We start from the raw sequence: 24168 nt of genomic DNA, 5'->3' as shown, positions 1-24168 counted from the left end.
GGTGGTAAGGAAGAGAGAGACGGATTGCGGAAGCTCGCGGCCCATGCTCGGGTTTTATCGAAGCTCAAGCAGTGCAAGCGCAGCGACTCCAGGCAAGTGTGGCACCGCCTTTTCGACTTCCTTTTCTGGGCTCCGCGCGTCGCCCACGTGATCGACGCTCCGTTCGCGATCGGCTGCTTTTTTCTTTTCTGGTTCTCCACTCTCGTCTTCCGAGCTTGCTTTTTTTCCTCCAGCTCCTCCCTCCCTTCTCTTCTACCTCGCTCCTGCTTCACCATGGAAGACGCTTCGACCTCGACTCACCAGGAGGGTATGACCTCTAGGGACTAGTGCGTATCTCTTATGGTATTCAACAAGTACGCAAGCGCTAATTCGTACTTGCCCTACCTATAGCTATGCAGACTCGTACGCCCACTTCGGTACGATTTCAATCCGTCGGACCCACTCAGCATCGTCACAACCTCGTCGACAAATTTGAGAAGGCAGTTGGCTGATATTTTGACCGGTTTGCTTTGTCTTTGCACCACCAGGCATTCACGAGGAGATGCTCAAGGATTCTGTCCGTACGGGATCCTACCGTGCCGCGATCATCAACAACCCCCACCTCTTCAAAGGCAAGACCGTGCTTGACGTCGGATGTGGAACCGGTATTCTCAGTATGTTTGCGGCCAAGGCTGGCGCAAAGCATGTCGTCGGTGTGAGTGTTTTCGCCTTCCTTTATATCTTCACAAACAATTCGCGTGGAGGTTTTAATATTTCAATCCTTTGTTTATTGTGGGTGATGCTGTGGAATTGGGATGGAATGGAAATGGTTGGCGGTATGTTCGGGCGTTGAAAGATTGATATGTCCAATATCATCGATCAAGCCGTCAAAATCGTTGAGGCGAATGGTTTCTCGGATAGTACGTCTTACTCTGAGGCCTCGGCTTGAATACATTCACCCATCTACCCTTCTCATCGCAAGTGATCTGACACAATCTATCATATACGTTTATAGCCATTACCCTGGTAAAGGGCAAGCTCGAAGAGGTCGACCTCCCGATCAAGGAGTACGACATCATCATCTCAGAGTGGATGGGCTATTTCCTGCTTTACGAATCCATGCTCGACACCGTCCTCCTTGCACGCGACAAGTACCTCAAGCCGGACGGCCTCATTTTCCCTGACCACGCCACTTTGTACCTTGCAGCTATCGAGGATCAGGACTACAAAGAGGAAAAGATCAACTGTGAGTGGCGACTCTCGACTGCACACTTCACTTGCAGTATGCTGACGTATCTGCCGACTGCATATGTAATTCTTCTGCTGGACAGTCTGGGACAATGTCTATGGGTTCGACTACTCGTGCATCAAAGACATCGCGTTGCGGGAACCTTTGGTCGATACCGTCGACCTCAAGGCAGTCGTGACTGATCCTTGTAAGATCAAGGTACGTGGCCTTTATATTCATTTTCGAACCCTTTCACTGAAATTGACGTAAATTCACAGCACATAGACATCCGGACAGCCAAGAAGGAGGACCTTACTTTCAAGGCCGACTTCGAGTTGAAGGCTACCCGGAATGATTGTACGCTTCAGGTTCAATCCTGAGCACTTCCTGTTACGAGGCTGACCTGTTCCGGCTTGTTGTATTTGAATAGTCGTGCACGCTTTCCTCGCATGGTTTGACATCGACTTTGCTTGCACCCACAAAAAGGTCCAGTTTTCGACAGGCCCTCACGCAAAATATACCCACTGGAAGTACGTCATTTGTCAACCTCTTCATTTCTATCAACCTCTCACATAATCGTCACCATATCGTGCAGGCAAACTGTATTCTACACCCCCACGACAATCACTATATCCGATGGCGAGTCGATCAAGGGCACGCTCACCTGTGCTCCCAACGCCAGGAACAACCGCGACTTGGACATCTCAATACAATACGAGTGTGGAGACCAGGCGGAGACCATCGACTATAAGATGTGCGTCGCTCTTTCCCTCTTTCTTCCCACATCCCCAGACTTGTCTGCTATGATCATCTGTGCCGTTGTGCGTTTGGACAAAAGCTGACCAGTTGCAGGTCATGATTAATTTCATTGCGCATATCGACTCCTCCGTTTGCATCGTTTCTGCCATAACTGTACCCACTCTCGACCCCGACCCTAATTCTCTCACCCGTCACTATCGCCCGCCATGCGTGCACCACCAAAAACGCGTCTTTCATGCGCTCTTCAACGCTTCGCACGATCACCACACGCACACTTCCTCGACACTTCTCTTACCTTGCTTCGGTCCGACAGGTACTGATTTTCGTTTGTTTTCTTCATCGACATTGTAATGCTTCATGAACGTCCCCTACTTGTGAGAGGGCGATTGCGGTTCGTACGAGTAGAGAAAGCCAGATGTATTCTTCGCACCAAGATAATAGACAAAATCGCATGTGTTTGCAGATTTATGTCTGGCTTCCGGTTCATGTTTGCCAAGCGGTTCGGATGAGTTTCGGGCGTGTGCACTGTCAACGAAGCCCGAAAGAAGGTGCGTGGAAACCTCAACACGGCCTTCGCACTGTGGAGGTACATGAATGACGAATCGGAAGAAGAGATAGTATTAGGGTGGAGAGCCTGTTTCGAACAAGCGAAGGAGTAGAAGTGATCATAAATCTGATAATCGTCGTGCCCACCGTCTACACCGAGCGTCTTCATCCATCTCACACAACCTCCTCCTTCAATTCATCGTCGTTGTCACCGTCTACAATATGAGCTGGACAAACCTGCCGATTGAGGCGCCGCCACAGCCGATCGCTGCGAGCGGACCGAGCATGGTTCGCGGTGGCGTCATGGCTAGCGCCCGGAAGGTCATGGCAGCGCCAACAACAGCACTTCGTTCCGCACTCACCGCTGCCATGGCCAGCAACGACAACGCCAGCTTTTCTCCACCGTTGGATCGTGTGCCCGGCGACGTTCTCATCGAAATCGCAACTTATCTGCCCTGCCCCGCAGAGATCCTTCATCTTTGTCTTGTCGTTAGTAGCCTATTTGACTCAATCTCATCTCCGTGCTCTTGTCTTATCTACAACGTTGCTGATCGTCTGACTTTAAATGCTTCCCGCCTATTCAATCCTCGTCCACGTTCATGACGTCGACCCTGCGCTCTAAATCCGTATAATATGAACAGTCTCCGCAAGTCTTACAATATGTCATTCCAGTTCTTTACAGCCATGTCACCCTGCGCGGCGTCGAACAATGCTGCACCACTCTCGAGATGCTCTTCAACAATCCCGAGCGCGCACGACACGTTCGCACCCTCTCCGTCTCTCCCGATCCGGTACCACTCGTGCCGCGAAGTAGTCGTTATTCGCTCGAGGACGGGTATAAAGTTAGTGCGGCGGTGAGGAGGGCTGCTGTCAATCTGGAGGTGCTACAGAGGTTCCAGTGGGATGGGGAGGAGTTGGCACCTAACGATGATATGTGGTTCGCGTTGAGGCTGTAGTGAGTCCTTTCTCTATACTCTGCGAGGAGGTAGATGCGCTATGCGAGAGAGCTGACGGAGATGTTGGGATTCTGGTGGGCGTTGTTTGTTTATAGCTGCACTCGATTAAGATACGTCGAAACGAGTTTGGGGTGTGTGCAGCCTTCTCCGAAGAGTCATGTGCGTTTTTCTTTTCTATCTGTATTCACCCTGCTTCCTGAGACATGTTGGGTTTCATGAATCTAGCTATACGACTTCAGCAACCTCACTGGCTTTGCGCTGACATTCAAGTCCGGCTTCTATGCTCAACACTGGGCGCTCTCACGAGGTAAGTCAAGTGCTAAGGCCCTTTGACATATCATGCAAGCGTAGCAGCGCATGCTCATGTCCTTCTGTACGACATTGGACCACCAGAGGACCCAGTACCAGGCTACAAACGCCTCTGGGAGATGCTCATCAACCGTTGTCCAAACCTCCAAGAACTCTCCTTCGACGGTGTTTCAGCCGCCAACCCCGTCGACGCCCATCGCCTCACCCGAGGTCGCTGGCCCCACCTCCGGAAACTTCTCCTCGGCGACATCGTCCTCGACTGGCACTCCGCCATCAACCCGAACGTCAAACGCCCATTCATCACCTTCCTCGAGGAACACAAACAACTTCAAGAAATTCACCTGCTTGGGTACCAACCCAGCGTTTCGGCACCAGATATCATCCGTGCGGTACATCGAGAAGCCTTGCCTCGCGTGACGAACTTCAGTGGGACGTTGGAGCAGGTACAGGCGCTGCCGTATAAAGGGGCGCTCAAGGCGCTGAAGCTGATCGAGCCAATATCACTGCGGGAGAGCACGCCGTTGACGGTGTCGGGTGTGTTGCAGGAGTTGGGCTCGTTGAAGGAATTGACGATCTCGTTTGCTTTGGAGCATGGGTATGATAATGGGGGGATGTTGCGCATGTTGGTCGCTGTCTGTCCGAACTTGAAACACCTGGACCTGACATGCGCGTGCAAGCCTTCTTTCACACTGGTGAACGTCTGTCGCTTTCTCCCTCTACTCCTTCACACACTCGTGATAATTCCTCTAATGTATCTCTTTTCTCTTCTCTTTCCTTTGGTTCGTTCAGGATGCATTCACACGGACCATCCGCCCGCTCTGCAAGCTTACCTCTCTTAACCTCCGAATCATCAAATCTCCCAAAGAAGAATCCTTCTCCACCTGCGGCACCCGTCTCGCACGCTCAAACCCCCGTCTTCGCACCTTCTCCCTCAACTTCATCGCGCCCACCCCATTCCCGCCCCGTCGCGAAGCCCCCATCACGAACATCCAAAGCGCGTCCTACGAGCTCGTCTCGGACCATCACGGTTTACCCTCCGCATTACTCGTGTGCGAGAGGTCGCGGAAACCTTGGTATCGGTCTGGTGGGGGTATTGGTGGACTCGGAGGAGGACGGGGGCGGGACGACGTGAAGCGGTATAGCGTCGAGATGAAACCGAATGGTGATCCGGAGAAGAGGAAGAGTGGATGGGGAGGGTTGATCAGGGAGCAGACGAAGGCGGGGGAGGAGATCAGGTGTATTTTGTATTGTGTGACGTTGGCGGTGGTGGCTGTGGGGAGTTTTACGATGCTTTGATTTTCTTTTTCTCTTCCTTTTCCCTTATCATTCTTTTCCTATCTATTTCTTTCCTGTAGGTATAGTAGAGACGTGCATTATCTATCTCCTTTTGTACAGTATTCCATAGAGTCCCCCACCCGCCCCTCGATCCCGTCATGGCAGCCTTTTCTCTGGATTTTCTTCTTCGTCGTCCTCGTCCTCGTTGTTTATAGCTATCCTCCTGTGGATATTGCTGTTGTAGAATCACTTGATACCTCGTAAGTATTATTCGTCACGCTCTCATGTCCGACCTACATCCACACGTAGTAGTATACCGTACGCTCGTGCATTCAATGACACGAACTGCATAATGACTTTCTTCAAGTTCGCTCACGCAGCCGTTGCATGTTCGTAGTATGATATCGATTACTTACGACCGTTTGCTTTCACTGCTCTTGTGCAACGAAGTTGGAATGATTGAAGGCTGGACGCCACAAACAGTGTGTGACCATGGTCAGCTTATAGGGGCCTCCATGTTGAGCCACTCTACTGCTGCCGACTGAGGCCGGCTATGAGTGCGACACTGAATGGAAACGACAATGGATATCCTGTTGAATGCTTCGAACATGATGCATGATGAATGAACGAGCTCTGCGCCGGCTCCTCATAGGCGAAACGCACGATATATGCGCTGTCGCACGGCGCCAATCGTACCAATTCAAGTGAAGCGACAACGATGGATTGACTTCTCACAAGCGAATAGAGATTTATAATTATGGTGCTACACGACAGAACAGGACGGACCACAGGGACCACGAAGGACCAGAGACGCAGAACGGAATGATGATCTCGACCGACCGGCATAAAGAAAGGGGATGGGACAACAGACAACAGCACATTAACTTCGACCAAACGCATCATAACACAGACACGGCAGGTTGCAACAAGAAACACGATGCTTCATTCATCCTCAAGACACGTACGTCCATCCATCAAGACGCGCCACCTTCAAAAGGACAACGACATCCATCGACCACCCGGCATGAAAAGCGATCAATCGTCGCGGCCATCCTCCTCCGTGGCGACGAACGAGTCTTCGCCAGTGTCTTCGGCATCGTCTTCGCCGGCCTTAAGGCCGGCCTTCTGGAGTGCCTCGGCGGATGAGTAGTCGACTTTGACGCCGCGGGTGCTACGGCGGGCACCAGAGGGGAGGATCGCGGAAGGGTCGATCTCTTGGAGCTCGTCTTCCTCCTGATCGGACATAGGTAGGGGAACGAAAGGTCAGCGTCGTTGAAAGAGTCGAGTGGTGTGAAAGAAATCGCGTCGAAGTCGCGCGTAGTGGCGTGGTGAGGGCGAGAAAAGTCGAACAAAGGAGGGGAGGATGGGTGATGGGAAAGAGACGAGTGCTAACCTCCTCATCATCGTCGTCTTCAGCTTCCTCGTCGTCATCCTCTTCCTCTTCTTCTGGTTCATCGATGTCCATGCTTACATCCTCTGTGGCCTTTCCCTTTCCCTTGGCCGCACTGCCATTAGCGGCGTCGGTGACAGAGGTGGCAGTCCTAGAAGCAAGAAAAGAAAGCGCGTCAATAACGAATGATTTTCTTGACAAGTAAAAGAACTGACGCAGTGTTAGAAGGAGTGGTGGCGTCAGTGGACATTTTGTGTGAATTTGGTGTCGAGCGGGTGAGTGAGACGGGCGGCGTGCAAGATTGTGCGTGAAGGGAGTGAGTACGTTCGGGTTGAGTTGCAGAAGAGGCGCGAGGCGCGAAACAAGAGACGCGAGTTGCCGCGCTCGGCAACGTGCGTTGGTTCTCACGCGCCGTGTTTCCGGTCTGCGGTAAACTTTGCAGGTGTGGCGACGGTGTGGCGGGGCGTTCCCAGTATTGCGTCCGCATCATCATCGTGATCTCTCTTTCGGTTCAGCAGCAACAGCCTCCTGCAGGCGATCAACTTTGGACTCGATATCAGAGACAGAGTTGAGAGTATGATGGCCATGTTTTGATCGAAGCTGAGGGGGATCTACAAGCCAAGAGAAGGCCGTTGCGGCCGGGTTTAGCGCAAGCTTGGGAAGATTCGAGCGATCTGTCCTGAAGATGGCCCTTGCTTGCTTCCTCGACCAGGAGGGAAGGAAAGATATGTTTTGATTCGCTGATTGTGCCTCATCGTGCAGTATGTACCGGGGAAAGATGCATTAGCTCAGGACGCATTGTGTTGCCGTGGAGAAGAATGCGGCGCTGGAGGTCATGTTCCAAGGACCTTCTCATGGCGCTGAGTCCGTTTATATACATATTCCTGACTCGCAAGGAGCCCCAAAAGCGTATATGAAGCCAAATAAAGCTGCTTAGAGACGTGAGTTTCAGCGGCTGACGTGTTGGAGATATGTATGGTAGGTCGGAAAGAGAACGGGGGGATGACGAAGGGATGTGAGTAAGAAGAGGAGGCGATATGGGGATAGATGCGAGCCGATCCTGGAAGATGGTTACGAGTATGCGGGCGAAGCGCCCGTTGAAGACGCCAGTGGGACTCTGAATCCTGCGACCTGTGTCTGTGTGCGGAGCTGTGGGTGATGTTTGTATGTCGCAAAGGGGGCCGGAAGGGGGCAGTACAGGGCAGCACGGTGCGCCACGATGGGGAAGGACGATAACGCAGGGCGGAAGGTTGCCGACGCGTTGTGTTGTCGGAAAGAAAACCAGGAACGCGCGCAGGAAGGCGGAGGAATAGGAAACGGAGGGAGATGCCGAGCCGGAGGACTGGCAAAGAGCAGTCGGAGGACATGGACGGCCTTGGGCTTCCCATCCCTCTCTGCTCTCTCCTCACCGCACTCGCCGTACAAGCACGAGCTCAGCGCACCCGCCGCAGATGCGCTTCAAGAAATCAGAAGATAAGAGCAACCAGGCAGGCACTAGCTTCACACCCTCCCTTGACGGGGCCACCTCCACCGTGACAAACAGCAGGCCTAAAACAGCTCCCGCCACGAACAACAATTCGCACCACTCCACCTTTCCTTCCTTACTTCGCTTCACTTCAGAAACCCCAGCCGCCCCAGAGCCAGAGCCGCTCATCACTCTCAAATTATCATCTCCGTCTTTTCTCGAATCCGTCGTACATGACGACCTCTCGGCCAATCCACTTTATGTCATCGAGACTCAAGATAACACCACGAAGATACGTCGCACAGATACCAAGGGCCTCATCAATGTTTCCCGCGTCAGGTGGAGGGAGAATGCAAAGTCTTCGAGGAGGAGTAGGGAACTTGTGGGGATTCAGGTCGCATTTGGCAAAGGGCCCTGGAAGCCTGCAGAAGAATTCCTCGGCTACTCCTACGGTTCCCTACTGAGGTTCGTTTCGTCTGTGAATCTACCTGTTCGCTTCCACTCACTGACAGCCAATGCCGTACCAGCTATCGCAAGTTCTATCTCCCCCACCATCCTCACAGCATGCGATGGCGAAGAGTCGGTTCCTCGTATTACGTCCGTTGCTTTATTTCCTCTTTCGATCGCGATCCTCGAACCTGACCCTTAATTAAGTGTACGACTGCCAGTGTAAAGGGGCCAGTCGCCGTTCTCGAGCCTGCAATTGTCACTGCGCCACCACAACTCAGAGTCTTCGATGCCCTCCACAAGCCAGATGCTTCGAGACCTCAGCGAACACATGGTGGTGTCCCCATAAGCCTCCTCGACTTCCTCATGGTCACTTCCATGCTTCTAGTCACCGATGCCGACGAGTGGACAAACATCACCCGAGCAGGCCCCGCAGTCGTCCATCGCGAAGATGACCATAGCGTCGTCGACATTCAACACCGTCCCTCTCGGGCCTCTTCCAGTCTCTCGTTATCCTCGGAAGCTGTCTCCGCCGCCGCCCTCTCCGCTTCTGCCCTCTCCGCCTCTGTTCCAGAAAATGTTCCTTCCATAGAGCGGTGGCGGCATAACATACCGCAATTACGGCCGATATCGCCGGATATCGTTCGATCGAGCAGTCCCTCCAGCCCCGTGCACAATTCGCGTGGTAGCCAGTCCTCTGACTCCACAGACACAATTGCGACTCCCATTTCTCCGGGAGCCTCTAGTCAGCCATTCTCTAACCACTCTCATTCACATCCACTATCTCACTCCATCTCATCGTCATCAAATTATCGGCCGCGTTACGGTGCCGTACCTCTCGTTCCACCACCCGTTCCTTCATCACGTGAATTGCCCATGCTCCCCCGCCAACACTCACAATCCTACTCACGACACGACCAGCCATGGTTATACCCCGATTCATCCACGTCGAGTGGCGCTTCAATGCAAGGCTTCTCGCCACGTACGCTCGGTTCATCATCTCTCCGTTCCCCTGCTTCACATATGTCCCTCCACTCCGGCCCGCATATCTTCGGCCAACCTTCCTCCTCTCGCTCACTTCCCCCAGTCCCGACAAAACCTCAACAAGAAGCTGCCGCCACCCTCCCTTCCCCCATAACACCCAACGATGGGCCTCATCACGACCACTATCCTCCCTCTAACTCGCACTCTACTGTCGGCTCGACTTCAAGCACCGTCTTACGTGTTCACCCGAATCCACAACCCCGTCCACGGCCTTCCACAAAAGCACCACCAAATTACGACGCAAGCGCCCGGGATAATCAGGTACCTTTCATCTCGGTGCCACTCACGTCCGTGTCTCCCGATGGTACTATGGACCCTGCAGCGGTTCAGGCTGCGATGAGGAACCTAAACCAGATGGCATTGGTACAGGACCATCCGGAGGAAACAGCAGCTATGCCAAGGGATCCACCGCCTGCGTATACAGAGACGGATTCATCTAGGGCTCCGGTAGCAGGTAGTAGTATTGGCACGGGCACGGGTACAGGAATCACTCAGGGAATGCTGAGGGCGATCAACATGGATCCGGAGGAGCCCGAGTCGTGAGAGTAAAGTGGATTGCGTTTGTTATTTCCTGTTGCACCTTTTTTTTTTTTACCCAATGTGAGGCGTCAAAATGTTGATTCAGACTGAGCGTTCATCGATTACCTACCGGTTGCTTGCATTAATTTTTTTCTCTTTCCCAAGCTGCCTACGTCTTCGTGCATAGACATATCTCCATTTTTGTACTTTACCTTCTCTCCTTATTGCCTCTGGAGCCTGTCTTCGATCTTCTCCTTTCCCTGTGACATATAATCGCCGTAGGACGGCTCATTCCAGTTCATAACTCACCCAGTTGCCACATTGTTTTCTCCACATCCATCGTGGTGGCGGTCTTGTTTGCATGTTGGTTTTCTTTGCCGTTATTCGCTTCTGTTACGTGTTGCTTGCTTGCATATATCCCTCCGCCTCCCACATACGTACATACATACATACATATATACATCCATACATACCACCACATCGTGCCTGGCGTACTGTACCAACCCAATGCATCGATCTCATACTCTCTTTTTTTTCGCTCGTTTTTTATCACTGTCATATAGTACAATAATTCATCGCGCTTCCCGTCCATCTCTTCACCTCAACCCACTTTGCATGTTTGTTTGAAGCTCGGGCTTGCAGCTCGGCTTGAAGATTGCTCATGTTCGTTTGACAGATTCGGCATCGACACATCACTCGTCCTTCGTTTACACTCTCATTGTCTCCCTCTACCTCTACGTGCACCATCAACCGCTATGTCTGATTTTCGTTACAACTCTTAGGCACACTGTTGGCACTCAACATCCGGCCATCCATCCATCCGTCCATCCATCCGTCCGTCCATCCATTCATCCATCCACTGACCCATCTCTCAAACTGTCCCGTCCACTCTCTGTCGATTTTGATTTTCCTTCTGTATGTACACAGTTTGTTTATCACATTTTACATAACTCAATCTATCATTCACATTTCCCTCCGGGCCTACACATACACGATATTCTTTCAAGTTGTAAATACATCCCTCTGGCTCGCCGTCTTCTCTGCTCTAGTCTCACTCCCTGTCTTCCCTCTCCTCGATGTCTCTATTCCCGTCCCTGTTACTCCGCCCCTCCCCGGCTGCTGTTCGTTTTCCCGCTACTTATATAGTATGTATATACGTGTTTAAATCGTAGTGTGTGTTCCATTGGCAGTCTACTATCTCTCACTCCTTCTTTGGCCTCTTGACGCTCAAGCTCAACTCAACCTCCGACTCTTTCGGAGGGACGGAAACAACTTACAGGTGCACATCGGCAGTCAACCACTCCAGATGCATTCGAGTTCCCAACAGTGGTCCATCCGAACAACGGCTTATGCAACGCCTTTTTTCGATGAGCTCCAAGCATGATGCGCCCGTGTCGGAAGCGGTCTTCATGCACATGTTTCCAATTGGTTATTCGATACTGGTCCATTCGCCAACGAATCATGGAATTGAACAGTGGAACGGGTTCGGTGGTCGGTCGGTATCGTATGGAGCTCGAGGATGCACTGAGGCAGACTCGAGGTCGGTGGCATGTCTGCCCGGGTTCGGCGATTTTCATTCAAGTCGATCTAGTAAGTTCTTCCTGCAGACTCGACTCGGATGTCGGAGGATGAACGGCGCCGTTGTGCGCCACGCTGCCACCGCGGATTTTAGACGTGCGAGGCTAGCAGCAAGGAGACGCTCAGGCCTAATACGTTTAAATTATGCAAACATTCGAGCAGCCGCTGTCGGCGCACATCTTTGAAGTACATATCTTCGACGACAGGCCGCGTAACCGGTAGCGGTGCCACACTTACGCCACATGGATCATTGTTGCGGTACGGACGCTGCCCGTCCGGTCATTGGCCGCCCGAGCGTGCAAGTCCGAGAGGAATCTGATGTTTGTTGTTCTTGTCAGTCCCACAAGCTTGCCATGCACTCTTTCGTGGTGGAGTACCGCCTTTTTCACTGGTAGATGGCACTCTTGACATGAAAGATAGCATATTCGATATATCGTGATGACGTACAGCAGGCGAGCTCCGGTCAGTTCCTTTTTGAGCCTCTTCATTGTTCTCTCGTTTATGATTCCCGTTTGTGGCGTCAAACCTGCGACATTTTCTGATAGTCTGCTGCGCTATTTCCAAGCTGTGGGCTCAGATGTATTGGCTTGGGTGTCTAGTGCTATATCTGGCTTGCGTTTCTGGCAATAGAAGTGATCTTGGTGTCTAGGGTTGGGTTTCTAAATTGTTCGACCGGATGTCAGGTTGGCTTGGCGTGTATCTGTGAGTGAACCTCCAACTCTATGTACGGGGAGGCTCTCGGTCCTCATGCATTTCAGATGTCTCTCGCTTGTCTCTAGTTTTGCACAAGTCTACGCCGGCCTCGAAACCGATATCATCAATCCTCAACATCTCAGCACGATCCCGAACATCTTCGGCAACAACGCCCAAGCGCAACTTCGAGCGTGAAGGTGAACCCAAGACCCGATTCTAGTCCTTAGAAGCCTCAATGACCCCTTGGACAACGTCGACCTTGCCACGGTCCAAGGACTTAGCTTCTTGTGCTTGCCTCTCTGCTTCTTGTTCGTCTGTTCTTTATATTATTTGCTCTACTCCCTCGCTGGTCTTACGTCACTTAGGCTCTGCGGCTCAAATACAAACATCACATTTCTTCAAATCATTTGGGCGCTGTCGTGACATACTTACTATTGTTTTTGGTTTTGCGATAGCAACTTCTGACACCGGCTGGGGTATATTTCCACCGCTATACTCTATATTCCCACTTCATCTGCACCTCCTCCCCACTTTTCAAACAGCTCTCTACTCATGGCTGATCCTGAAGACCGGCCTGAGCTAGCTCCTGATGCGCCTGCTTACGATACCACCACTGTCCCACTGTGAGCTTCTGATTCCTGAACTTGGTCAAGGACGACGTGGTCTCTACATAATTACATTAATTTTTGTCGCAGTTACGTGTGTAGACAACGATATCGTATTTGGTTCTCATTACAGAGGCAACGGTGATTGTGGGGGAGTTAATGCGCTACGTGATCGAAGTACAACAGCAACTGTGTGTTGACTGTGTGACTGAGTGTGAGGGAGCGGCACTTGCCGGGTACACGTGGCTGACGCGTGGATATCGATTGGCCGCTGTAGCTGGACGCGAGCGGCCCCCTCTTGCTTCATTCAACCACCTTCTTCCTCCACTTCCACCGGTCTACTTTCCCGATGCACGCAATACAGGTATGTGATTCGCCCAGCTCAAAATACACTTATTGAAGCTCATTGACTTACAGCAACAATATTGGGCCGTTCGTGACTACTTAAGCCCTGTAAGCCCCTTTCGGTATCACGTTCTCGCCATGGAAGCTAATAGTCGGACATCCAGGTCTTGAAAGAAAGCAAATTCAAGGAGCACGGCAGGATTACGCCTGGTGAGCTTGCTTTCTCTTCACGCTCTGTGCACCTATGCTCATGTTGTTACAGAGGAGTTCGTTGCGGCTGGTGACTTCCTGACCTATAAGTTCCCCGTCTGGACATGGTCAGTTCCTCTATGAGTGGCCTTGTGCGAAGGTACTCAGGCTGACTGTACAGAGACTTCAGGGAGAAGGGTGAGGCCTCTAAAGCCCGAGATTTCCTTCCGCCAGATAAACAGTACCTCGTCACTCGCGGTGTCCCCTGCCTTCGTCGCGCCACCTCGCTTGCCTACACCGATGCAGACGAAGATGCCGAGCGACTATTGAACTTTGGCGATAGCTCAGCGACGGGCGACGAGGCAGACGAGTGGGTGGAGACTCATGCAGGCCGTCCAGCAAATCTCGACTCTGCGGCCAATGCGGGCACGATCGATGATATCCCTGACCTGGATGGCGATGGTGGTGACGAGGCAGAGGGCATTTCAAGCGGGATAAAGGGCATGTCGGTATCAGATGCAAAGGGGGGCGATACGCCAGATCTGGACGATATCCCTGATATGGAGGAGGATCTGGAGGAGGACGAGGACGAGGCAACGGCAGCACCCAAGCGCACTGCTCCTACGAGTAACGTAATTGATGCGAGGTGAGCAAGCCCATCATATGACAGAGCCAGGGAGTGTCTGAACTGTAGATGGTCATCCAGCGAGATCGAAGTTGCAAAGGGCAATCTGCTGCAAGTCCGGACATACGACGTCATGATCACCTACGATAAGTACTACCAAACGCCTAGAATCTGGCTTCTGGGTTACGATGAGGTGTGTATCCACCTGTACCTGCTCGGCCATCCAATCATGCTAATACTCTTTTTAGAACCGGACGCCCTTGACGCCTTCACAAATCTTTCAGGACGTCTCTGCCGACCATGCCTTCAAGACTGTCACCATCGAGGCTTTCCCTAATTCTTCCACGCTCCAGGCTGCATCCGTTCATCCTTGCAAGCATGCCAGCGTTATGAAGAAGGTCATCGAGCGTATGAACGCAGGTGTAGTCGAGGAGCAGAAGGCCGCGCAACGGAAGTCGGGTGGGTCGAAGGATAAGAAGAAGTGGTTTGGACGGCGCGGGAGTGGCAATGGGAAGATAGATCCCGCGCCGACCGGTGAAGAAGAGGAGGTCGAAGGCATGCGAGTCGATTTCTATCTCGTCGTCTTCCTCAAGTTCATCGCTTCTATTGTGCCGACCATTGAGGTCGACTCGACGACAGCCTTCTGAACTGTCCCAGCGTCTCTCTCCCTTGCTAAGTCTTTTTGTTTCTCTCTTGGTTAATTGTGAAGTCGGGTAGGAGCGATCATCAACATATCACGAACGAATGGATCACTTGTATGTATACCCATTAGTAACCAATCTTTTACGTGCTTTCCAATTGCCGTTATTGCGTACTGTACTGGTACTGAGAGGTCTCCGCTGAACTGTACACTATAGAATTCCGATGAAATATGATCTATACATCGTACTATCCTCGTTGCTCTCCGCACTGATGCTGCTTTCGATCCCACTGTCGTGGTACAATTTCAAATGCCACATGGGCGCGTAAGGATTTGACAATGCTTCGCAGTTGAGTCGCAAGCGCTTGCCAACTCTCTTCGATCATTGTACTTGTAGCACGCCTCCGTACGCTTCGACGCGTACATTCACTACTACAGCCTGCGCAAGCATGCCAGGCGACACCTCTGGTCTCAACGAGGAAGAATTCAACCAGTTCAAGTTCGCGTTTCCTCGCGACTCACCATTCTTGAGATTTTACTAATTTGTAGTGTGGCATCAGGCGCTATGAGGACTTTACGACTATTGGTCTGAGGGGTTACATTCTTTTGCGTGGCCGACTACTGAAGATGAATACAATTGACAGACTGGATAGAGGACTCTATCATTGAGCGGAATAAACGTCTTCGAACATCCAAGCATGTTTACGCCTCTTCTAGAGGTCCGAATGGAGAGATCACCCTACATTGGTTATGGTCCAAGGCGCGGAAGGTGATGGATGCTTGTCAGACGTGGGTAATTGTCAGTCTTGTTGGTGAGTCGTATAGTTGTTTCGCTTCTCGTGTGCATTGTTTCTGACGCCGAATGGCTACGGGTTACTAGGAGCCGGAATTGGTGTCAATGCTGCCATTATATCCATCGTGACTGCATGGCTCTCGGACATTAAGATGGGATATTGCTCGGATGGCTGGTGGTTGAATCAGCAGTTCTGTTGTTGGGAGGTTGAGGGCAATGAGGAGAGCCCTTGTGATTCATGGCACATGTGGAGTGATGTTTCTATTGCGCGGTGGTTCATCTATGTATTGTTCGCGGTACGTCTCGGCACATTTTTCTTCGTTGGAACGTATAGCCTTGAACTTGTCGTGTCATTCAGGGCATCTTCTCGTTCGTCGCTTCCCACCTAGTCAAGTCTCTGGCGAAGTATGCTGCGGGCTCTGGTATATCTGAGATCAAGTGTATCCTGGCGGGTTTCATCATGAAGGGATTCTTGGGTTTTTGGACATTCCTGATCAAAAGTTTAACGCTTGTACGCTCTCCTCCTCTTGTCATCATTTGTCTCAGATAAAACCTTAACTAAGAACCACAGCCTCTTGTAATAGCATCTGGACTGTCCGTAGGCAAGGAGGGACCGTCGGTGCATCTTGCTTGTACGATAGGGAATTTAGTAGCCAGCATGTTCGGCAGCTTCTCGAAGAATCAAAGTATGATTTTGACGTATCTTGGTGGAACTTGTGAGCTTACTGCGTCGCCGTAGGCAAGATGAGGGACCTCCTTACTGCCGCAAGTGCTGCTGGAGTGGCGGTGGCTTTTGGCTCCCCAATCGGCGGTGTGCTCTTCTCCATCGAGGTAAGGAGCTAAATTTACATCCTTGCTAGAGAACCTCACACTCACCATAAATTTCAGGAAATGAGCCCATCGTTCTCCATCAAGACGATGTGGCGTAGCTTCCTGTGCGCACTGGTCGCTACTGTGACATTATCAGTCAGTGAAACCAGCCATTCCCATCATTGTTAGTCTCACTTTAACTCATACATTGTTTATTTCTCCAGGCGATGAACCCTTTCCGAACAGGAAAGCTGGTACTGTTCCAGGTCACTTACGATCGGGATTGGCATTTCTTCGAGATTATATTCTTCATCATCCTCGGAGTCTTTGGGGTACGGCCTTTTTGCAGTGTTCTTGTTGGTTCTGTATTCTGCCTGCATGATGTGACTAATAGTGGTCAACAGGGTTTGTATGGAGCCTTCGTCATTAAGTTCAACCTGCAAGTCGCCGAATTTCGACGAAAACATCTCGCGAAGCACGGAATCGCCGAAGCTGTCACACTTGCTGTCATCACGGCCATCATAGGATACTTCAACCGATTCTTGCGAATTGACATGACCGAGAGTATGTCCATCCTGTTCAGGGAGTGCGAGAGCGGGGGGGATCATGATGGTCTTTGTCGGTCAGTGAAATACAGCTTCTCATTTTGGCATTCGATCCCTCTTACCTTGTTGTTTGGTCTGACTTTGAAGGACCCCTCTTCAGTGGCGCATGGCGAACTCCTTACTTTTGGCGACACTTATTCGAACTCTTTTGGTTATCGTCTCATATGGATGCAAAGTCCCGGCTGGGATTTTCGTTCCCTCTATGGCGATCGGCGCTAGCTTTGGCCGTATGGTCGGGATCATGGTGAAAGCCTTGAATCAGTAAGTTTCTTCGCCTGATATTTGGATTTATGATCTAAGTTCGCTCACAATACGATATGCTTTATGTAGGGCCTACCCGACTTCAGGTATATTTGCGGTGTGTCAACCAGACGTACCTTGTATCACCCCGGGCACATATGCGTTTCTCGGTGCTGCTGCAGCTCTCAGGTCAGTCACCTGAGTGTTGCTTGTCCTATAATGTTGTATCCTGACTGTTCGCTATTGCAGCGGCATCATGAGGATCACAGTCACGGTCGTGGTCATCATGTTTGAGCTTACCGGCGCCCTCACTTACATCTTACCTACCATGGTCGGTCTGCACCCACTTCTATCCTTGAGTGAACTGACTTTGGTTGCAGATTGTGTTGCTGGTGACGAAGGCAGTTGGCGACCTCCTGGGAGTCACTGGCATTGCGGACGAGATGATCCGCTTTAACGGATATCCATTTTTGGAGAAGGATGACCACGTCTATGATGTACCAGGTACTTCTCCTCTCAATCTACTTCCTTGATTGTATGATATTGACCTTGAACTCATAGTGGCGAAAGTGATGCGGCGCGATCTGCACACTTTGCAAAGTACAGGCATGACCCTAAGCGAGGTTGGTGAGTGTGATTGGGCTTACTTGTTGCTTATGTTGCTTTTCTAAGTATGGCGGTCTTTGATAGAGGCACGCCTATCTGAGACGACAGTCAAAGGGCTGCCCGTTGTCTCTAATGATGGTAATCGCACCATGATGGGTTATGTTGGCAGGATGGAATTGCGCTACGTTATAGGTACGCTTTATCCACTTTCGATGTTCTCAGTCACCGAACGCAGATGAACTCAATGCACTTTCCCAAAAGAGCAAGCTCGACGGTTACAAGACCTGCCACCAGATATGATATGCTCCTTTACTCCAGATACATCATCCGAGCAAGACGCTCACTGGTCAGCAGTCGGCATCGACGAAGACCTCGCAGCAAACATTATATTCTCGACTTCGACACCAGGGCTGCTAAAGCTCTGGCCATGGGTTAACCAAGTGTGTAGTCGAATCATGCTGGATACTTCGAGATACACGCTAATAATCCTTGTCACAGGCTCCATTGACCGTATCGTCCCAACTTCCACTAGAGATTGTGATGCAGCTATTCAAACGTATGGGGTACGTACTCCCACAACATCAATAGTCATCATCTGCGTCAACTCACATTGTCCTCGGCTAGGCCTCGTGTCATCCTTGTTGAGGATTATGGCTCGCTCGTCGGGCTAGTCACCGTAAAAGATGTCCTTCAACTAACACCTAACGAACAGCTCCATAGTCCGGGCCTATCATGGAGGAGTGCGTCGGGTGGGCTTGAGGGAGCACTAGAGGAAGTGTTGATGTGGATTCATCAGGCGAGAGATTCGCTGGTAGAGAGGTATCATCGGGTGTTCAGTAGACGGTGACCTGTCTCTAATTTGACTTAAGGGTGTATTTATTGGTTGTTTATCTTGACTTTCATCATCGTTTATTGGGCTGCAACGCCGTGTGTGGCGTACAGTGAACTTTTGCCCCTATTTGAGGCAGCATTTCAACTTGAAGTACGCAATTGAACGTTGAGCTCGAGTCCTGCTAGAAGGTAGGTTTGGTATTAGGTAGTCCAAGGTCTTCTTCTGTTGGATGCTAGCTCACGAACCGTGAGTAGCTGTTGTGTGAATGGAACCGCCCTTTGGGTTTGTGGGTTTGAAAGTTGAACTTCAGGGCTGTCGCCAAGAGGGCCACGTGTGCGGGGTTTCCCTGCACGTTACCGATGTATTCGGGACCTCTGACGCGCCGCACGGTGGAAGCCTTTTCTGCCAGCTCCCGACGTTCATCTGTCTTACACATTGCCACAAACCCATATCTTTGACCGACATTCATGCCCAACCGTACGGGGTACGAGGCTCTGCCTCAGGGCGACGAAGAGGCTGATGTCGGTGCTGAGGGTCTTCAGGACTCGCCTACTTCGCCACGCCACGGACTGCGACGCGCTAACCACCCTGGAAGGATCGACTTGAGGAAATTGGATACAGCTTTCAAGAGGTGCGTACATTACTACACTGTTTCTGAGTGATGCAATTCTCATATAGTCATGAAGATGGACAGAGTCCATTGCCCAGAAGATGAAACGCAAGAAGAAGACGGAGGACGTGTATTCGAAGAAAGAGATATTCAGGAGCGTGTTTGAGCCGCAGGTAATAGCGGTTCCCTCTACGACATCCATTGTACGTCCATTTCGCTCGAACCACGCCTTGGCTGTTGACCAAGATGCCTCGCCACCTGTCTCAGGTGAAGACATTGGACCATAAACCACCCATGACACAGGCCGAATTCGATGCGTATGTGTTCGGTACTCATACCTTATACACCACCCATTATAATACGAAACACTACAGAATTGTGCATTCTGTCAAACAAGCCATCGCAGAAGGTATTCATCCAAAAATGATCACAAAGGGCTCTTCCGGTTCCTACTTCGCTCGCGCCAAAGTGGACGGGAGAATGATGACTGTGGCGTAAGTGTGCTGGTATGCTGGCTAGGCGTTCTGCGTTCCACGCTGATGCGACATGTAAGTGTCTTTAAGCCGAAGGATGAGGAGCCGTATGGACGCTTGAACCCCAAGGTATGTCTTCCCATTACGACGTTGCAGCCTTGCGTACAGTGGGTATGCGGACCACGAGCACCTATACCCGTGTGCTATTACGTTGGAAGCATGATACCCACCATTGCTCGAGATGCCTGGACCTCTTTGATGATCATCCCGCTCATCTTTACGCGTAGACAACCAAGTGGCTTCATAGGCAACTGCGCTGGATCATTCCGTTTGGGAGAGCTTGTCTTATACCTAATCTAAGGTGCGCCTCCAATCAGTTATCCTCTAGGTTATACTCGCTGAGTGACCAAAAGTTATATCTCTGAAGCTGCGGCCTCGTTGCTAGACACGCGGCTTGCTTTGAACATCGTACCACCGACACAGCTCGTTTCGCTTTCTAGCCAAGTGCGTTTTATCCTATGTCAGATGCGGTACTCCTCATTCGGCACTAACGAGTTATAGGCGTTCTTTTATGACTGGATAGATCGTACTGCTTTCAAGAATGGAAAACCGTTGCCTGAAAAGGTCGGCAGCATGCAATACTTCTTGCATGGATATCAAGGTACGTCGTTCTGTGCCACACCAGATATTGTTTTTCTCATAGTTCGACAGATTCATCAGAATTCCTACGAAAACATCCCTGGCCTGGACGGTCTATCGCCGATACCTTTGATGATTCAACGCATCGTCGAGGAACCTTCTCAAAGCGGTTCATGAGCGCGCTGAAGGTTGTGTGCGGCAAGACCGGTGCCGAAGAAGTGTATGATGATGACGCAGAAGACGAAAGAGTACTCTACGACGTGTCGGAGAGCAACGACTCGGACAGGCCGTTTTACTGGTCATCTGCGCTTCAGCAGAGCTTCCGAGAAGAGTTGGAGAAGTGTGTACTCTGAAGCTACCTCTACTTACTCCTCATATTCATCTATTGCTCTTCTTTTACAGGCTTGTCATCTTAGGTTTGCCCAATCATAATCTGCGAATAGACTAGATGTACTGACGCTGCAGGGCAGATTATCTCATGCTCAACACTGACCGAGGGGCCGACAACTACATGATCAAGTACTGCTCGGGAGACCACGAAAAGTCCCTCATCGACGTTGCTCCTACCCGTTCTGAAATGCCTCAAATGAACGAGCTCCGCCGCCCGGACCTTTCCACCCTTTCCCCAGCCTCCGCCTCCTCTCCCAACATGTCGTTGAATACCTCCACACGTGCTATGCGATCAAACTCGTCACCCCAGCTCCCATACACTCGGCAACCGCACATTCATATCGCCGCAATCGATAATTCGCTATCGTTCCCACACGAACATCCACAAGGGTGGAGATCGTATACTTACGGGTGGTTGTATCTGCCTGTGAACTTGATCGGGAGGCCGTTCAGCGATCAAACGAGAAATCACTTCTTGCCGTTGTTGACGAGTAAGGCGTGGTGGGAGGAGACGACATTCCAACTGAGGCAGCTATTTTCGGTGGATCCAGATTTCCATCCCAAGATGTTCAATGTGAGCATTCCCCGGACTTGAGGAATATACATGCTGAATTAGATCACAGAGACAACTCGCAGTGATTAAGGGTCAGGCTTGGAATATCGTACAATCGTTACGACATGACGTGCGTTTCATAGCAATGCGCTCGATTTTTGCTCTCTTACTGATGTTATGAGCAACCGACCGTAGGATGAAGGTAGTGCAGTTCGTTGCTTAGAGTGTTTCAGCTGCTAAACACCCATTTAGGGCCTCTCGAATTGACTCGACGGACAAAGGCTATGGTCTGGGACGACGAACTAACACTTCCCGAAGACACCGTCACCGAGCTCATCAATGGCCCACTCTCCGCCTCCGCATCCCCAGGCCCTTCAATACAAACGCTTCCGCCATTCCTCACTCCACAGAACCACAGACGTGCTCGAAGTTCATCAAGCTCAGACTTCCCTCCGCCAATGCCACTGCGTCGTACGACTTCAGACGTCAGACCTGTCCCCTTCAGCGCTAAGTTCCAGAGGGTACACCCAGGTACGACCGGCGTGACGGTATTGGAGCACTTGGAACGGTTAGATGCTGTCGAGGCAGGGCTGGAGAGGTTAGGAATGCGGGATGGTATGCAAGACGAGATGGATGAGGAAGAGCAGGACGTTGGCGATCTGGCGTCCTCATCTTCAAAGTCACAGACGAAGCCTGATGTGCCTGTCATAGTCACGGACAACGGAAGTTTAGCGTCACGCCCAGAGGCTTCGGGATCGCTCTCTGCTTCGGCGCTATCGAGAGTTTCAGAGCTGCCTTCGGTGCGCGAGGCGGAGACCGAGTTGGCGGAGGAAGATGAGGATGCGGTGGAGGATGTGGATGTTGACTCGCCGGTGGACGAGGCGGGTATGGCGGCAATGTCGAAGTCAATGTCGTACATCGATATGGATGGGACTGTGCCCAAACGAGGGCATGGACATAGGTTTACGACACATGGATCAGAGCATGGCCCGAGGAGGAGTCTGGACTGGATGCAAGAGGAGCCAACGAAGAAGAAGACAGTGATTGCAGAGGCAAGTTCTCCACGCTTTTGGTTGGTCTTTCTATATGCTAAGCTGGACTGCGTGACTCGTATATCAACAGCGTCTGGAGATGATGGAGAAGAAACCATTATTTTCTCGGTGCGGTTTCTGAGATGCTTGGGTATGGTTATGGACACGGATTTTTGCACATATATTACTACTCGTATTGCAGAGCCCAGCTCAGATGCTTTCAAGTCTCACGCCCCGTGGCGTACTTTGTGGCGTTTTGTAGGGCGCTTATTCAGGAAAGGGAAGAAAGTATAAGACTCCTACTTCTGTTGCTGACATGGTCGCTTCTCTGTGGCTGATTCAGGCGAATATGACAGTTCGAATTTCCGAACATGAATCATTCAGCAATATCATCGCTGTCAGCGTCTAGGTCTCCCTTTACGAAGTCTTGACCAGAGCCTCTGATCTATGTCGACTACTAGAATGTCAATCATCGACCGTATAAAAGGCGACCAGCTACAAACCATGGAACAACATCCCATTTTCCGACTTCTACACTTTCTCGGATTCTCACCTATACCTCAGCTGTCACCATATCGATCTCGATTTGGACGACAAAATGAATTCCGCCGAGAAACCTCTGTTGCTTTATACTGGTCGAGTTCCTAACGGTTTCAAGGTCACCGTATTACTCGAGGAACTGAACGCGGTGTATAGCGGGCCTGCCTATGAGTGCGTTTCCTCATTGGTTCTATCACGTTTGCTACTTACTGACATATTCTTTATTATTGCGTTTAGCTGGACAAATATTGACATTTGGACCAACGTCCAGAAGGAACCATGGTATGTTTACCACCTACATTTTCTTCACCTTCTTGCCTTCTTCTCCAGGGTGATGTATAATGTTTCATCATTAAACCTACCTTTGTACTTCAGGTTCATCAAGCTCAACCCTAACGGTCGCATTCCTACCCTCATCGACCGCTCCCGAGGAAACTTCAATGTGTTCGAGTCTGCAGCGATTTTACTTTATCTTGCGCAGCACTATGACAAAGACGGGAAGTTCTGGTTCGATATTGCCAAGGAAGCGGACGATTACAGCGAGATGCTCCAGTGGATTTTCTTCGCTGTGAGCCTTTCTCTATGGTTCCAAATCAGAATAGGTGCTGAGTTACGGTTGCCGAATTGTGGCGGTCGCGGATTAGCATGGTGGTGTTGGTCCGATGCAAGGTCAAGGTTAGTAGTGGACTGTGTATTGGGCTTATAATGAGGCACGTCATGCTCAACGCTAATGCCCTTATCTAGCCAACTGGTTCGTGCACTATGCTCCGGAAGACCTACCCTACGCAAAGGAACGTAAGTACTCTTTCTAAGCTTCTTCTAATTTCGAACAACATCGACTGAAAACACTGACTTCATGCTCGTTTCCCGCCATTCAGGCTACCAGACCGAAACTAAGCGATTGTACGGAGTTTTGGAGATTCGTCTCAAGGACAGGGATTGGCTCGCCGGACGTGGACGCGGAAAATATAGTATTGCAGATATCAATGTCTGGCCTTGGTACGTCCATACACTGTACTGCTCTTAACCTATTCACATAGGTGGCTAACCGTCATGTACGTCGATAGGGTGAGGATCCATGCTTATGCCGGTGTCCGAGACACTCTAGACGAGTGGCCGAGTCTCAAGGTCTGTAAACCCCTTATGTGGTGGTGATCTCTGATTATGAATAGCTGATGACCGTTCGTTGTACCGCTGGTAATAATCTGTAGGCGTGGCATGACAGGATCGCGGCTCGTCCTGCGGCTCAAGCTGGCATTAACGTTCCTACTGAGAATAAGTAAAGCTTCGAACTGGTGAGGCGGGGTGGGCTCACCAAGTTATACAAAATGTAGCATCAGCCCTTTGAAGGCAGGGTTGCGGAGAAGGTCAAACTTGATAATTCTTGCGCTTGGACGAGAATGTACTATCTCAACTATACGGCTATATTGTTCTTGTCAGTGTAAGAAGTATAC

The 24168-nt window shown here is 50.9% G+C and overlaps 7 protein-coding genes across 7 annotated transcripts; 6 read left to right on the top strand and 1 right to left on the bottom strand.

The window, feature by feature from the left end:
- Positions 1–249: 249 nt before the first annotated feature.
- On the top strand, positions 250–2394 carry STEHIDRAFT_86607 (protein arginine N-methyltransferase). Its single transcript, XM_007309860.1, has 10 exons — positions 250–326; positions 391–416; positions 528–694; positions 836–899; positions 995–1225; positions 1311–1426; positions 1486–1564; positions 1638–1737; positions 1803–1961; positions 2280–2394. The coding sequence occupies exons 1-10, from the start codon at positions 274–276 to the stop codon at positions 2284–2286; spliced, it is 1002 nt and encodes a 333-aa protein (XP_007309922.1). The 5' UTR covers positions 250–273; the 3' UTR covers positions 2287–2394.
- Positions 2395–2869: 475 nt separating this feature from the next.
- Positions 2870–5336, top strand: STEHIDRAFT_104695 (uncharacterized protein). The gene is made up of 6 exons (XM_007309859.1): positions 2870–3001; positions 3154–3467; positions 3564–3627; positions 3694–3775; positions 3862–4469; positions 4567–5336. Exons 1-6 carry the CDS (start codon positions 2882–2884, stop codon positions 5071–5073), a joined length of 1695 nt encoding a protein of 564 aa, XP_007309921.1. The 5' UTR covers positions 2870–2881; the 3' UTR covers positions 5074–5336.
- Positions 5337–5778: 442 nt separating this feature from the next.
- On the bottom strand, positions 5779–6761 carry STEHIDRAFT_150244 (uncharacterized protein). The gene is made up of 3 exons (XM_007309858.1): positions 6658–6761; positions 6446–6593; positions 5779–6285 (listed from the first exon to the last, which is right to left on the bottom strand). The coding sequence occupies exons 1-3, from the start codon at positions 6690–6692 to the stop codon at positions 6088–6090; spliced, it is 381 nt and encodes a 126-aa protein (XP_007309920.1). The 5' UTR covers positions 6693–6761; the 3' UTR covers positions 5779–6087.
- Positions 6762–7906: 1145 nt separating this feature from the next.
- Positions 7907–11004, top strand: STEHIDRAFT_172244 (uncharacterized protein). Its single transcript, XM_007309857.1, has 3 exons — positions 7907–8372; positions 8435–8504; positions 8562–11004. The coding sequence occupies exons 2-3, from the start codon at positions 8472–8474 to the stop codon at positions 9939–9941; spliced, it is 1413 nt and encodes a 470-aa protein (XP_007309919.1). The 5' UTR covers positions 7907–8372; positions 8435–8471; the 3' UTR covers positions 9942–11004.
- Positions 11005–13107: 2103 nt separating this feature from the next.
- STEHIDRAFT_86600 (uncharacterized protein) lies at positions 13108–14847 on the top strand. The gene is made up of 7 exons (XM_007309856.1): positions 13108–13157; positions 13211–13246; positions 13303–13348; positions 13401–13455; positions 13518–13973; positions 14034–14145; positions 14201–14847. Exons 1-7 carry the CDS (start codon positions 13143–13145, stop codon positions 14597–14599), a joined length of 1119 nt encoding a protein of 372 aa, XP_007309918.1. The 5' UTR covers positions 13108–13142; the 3' UTR covers positions 14600–14847.
- Positions 14848–15041: 194 nt separating this feature from the next.
- STEHIDRAFT_134883 (voltage-gated chloride channel) lies at positions 15042–18493 on the top strand (the record flags this gene model as incomplete). The annotated part of the gene is made up of 19 exons (XM_007309855.1): positions 15042–15091; positions 15153–15178; positions 15237–15404; positions 15473–15681; positions 15744–15896; positions 15957–16071; positions 16125–16216; positions 16274–16351; positions 16420–16527; positions 16600–16817; positions 16888–17061; positions 17131–17229; positions 17290–17371; positions 17421–17544; positions 17602–17667; positions 17731–17838; positions 17908–18086; positions 18145–18209; positions 18271–18493. The coding sequence occupies 19 exons, from the start codon at positions 15042–15044 to the stop codon at positions 18491–18493; spliced, it is 2337 nt and encodes a 778-aa protein (XP_007309917.1).
- Positions 18494–18987: 494 nt separating this feature from the next.
- Positions 18988–24126, top strand: STEHIDRAFT_86598 (uncharacterized protein). Its single transcript, XM_007309854.1, has 21 exons — positions 18988–19109; positions 19165–19291; positions 19356–19405; positions 19463–19582; positions 19642–19690; positions 19849–19922; positions 19975–20065; positions 20123–20222; positions 20273–20540; positions 20603–20616; positions 20671–21164; positions 21214–21273; positions 21389–22195; positions 22266–22885; positions 22952–22996; positions 23090–23282; positions 23359–23389; positions 23459–23509; positions 23593–23713; positions 23782–23842; positions 23926–24126. The coding sequence occupies exons 2-14, from the start codon at positions 19190–19192 to the stop codon at positions 22314–22316; spliced, it is 2280 nt and encodes a 759-aa protein (XP_007309916.1). The 5' UTR covers positions 18988–19109; positions 19165–19189; the 3' UTR covers positions 22317–22885; positions 22952–22996; positions 23090–23282; positions 23359–23389; positions 23459–23509; positions 23593–23713; positions 23782–23842; positions 23926–24126.
- Positions 24127–24168: the final 42 nt, after the last annotated feature.

The sequence above is a fragment of the Stereum hirsutum genome, assembly GCF_000264905.1.
Source record: "Stereum hirsutum FP-91666 SS1 unplaced genomic scaffold STEHIscaffold_18, whole genome shotgun sequence".
In the NCBI taxonomy this organism is placed as follows: domain Eukaryota; kingdom Fungi; phylum Basidiomycota; class Agaricomycetes; order Russulales; family Stereaceae; genus Stereum; species Stereum hirsutum.
This window is presented reverse-complemented; position numbering and strand designations above follow the sequence as displayed.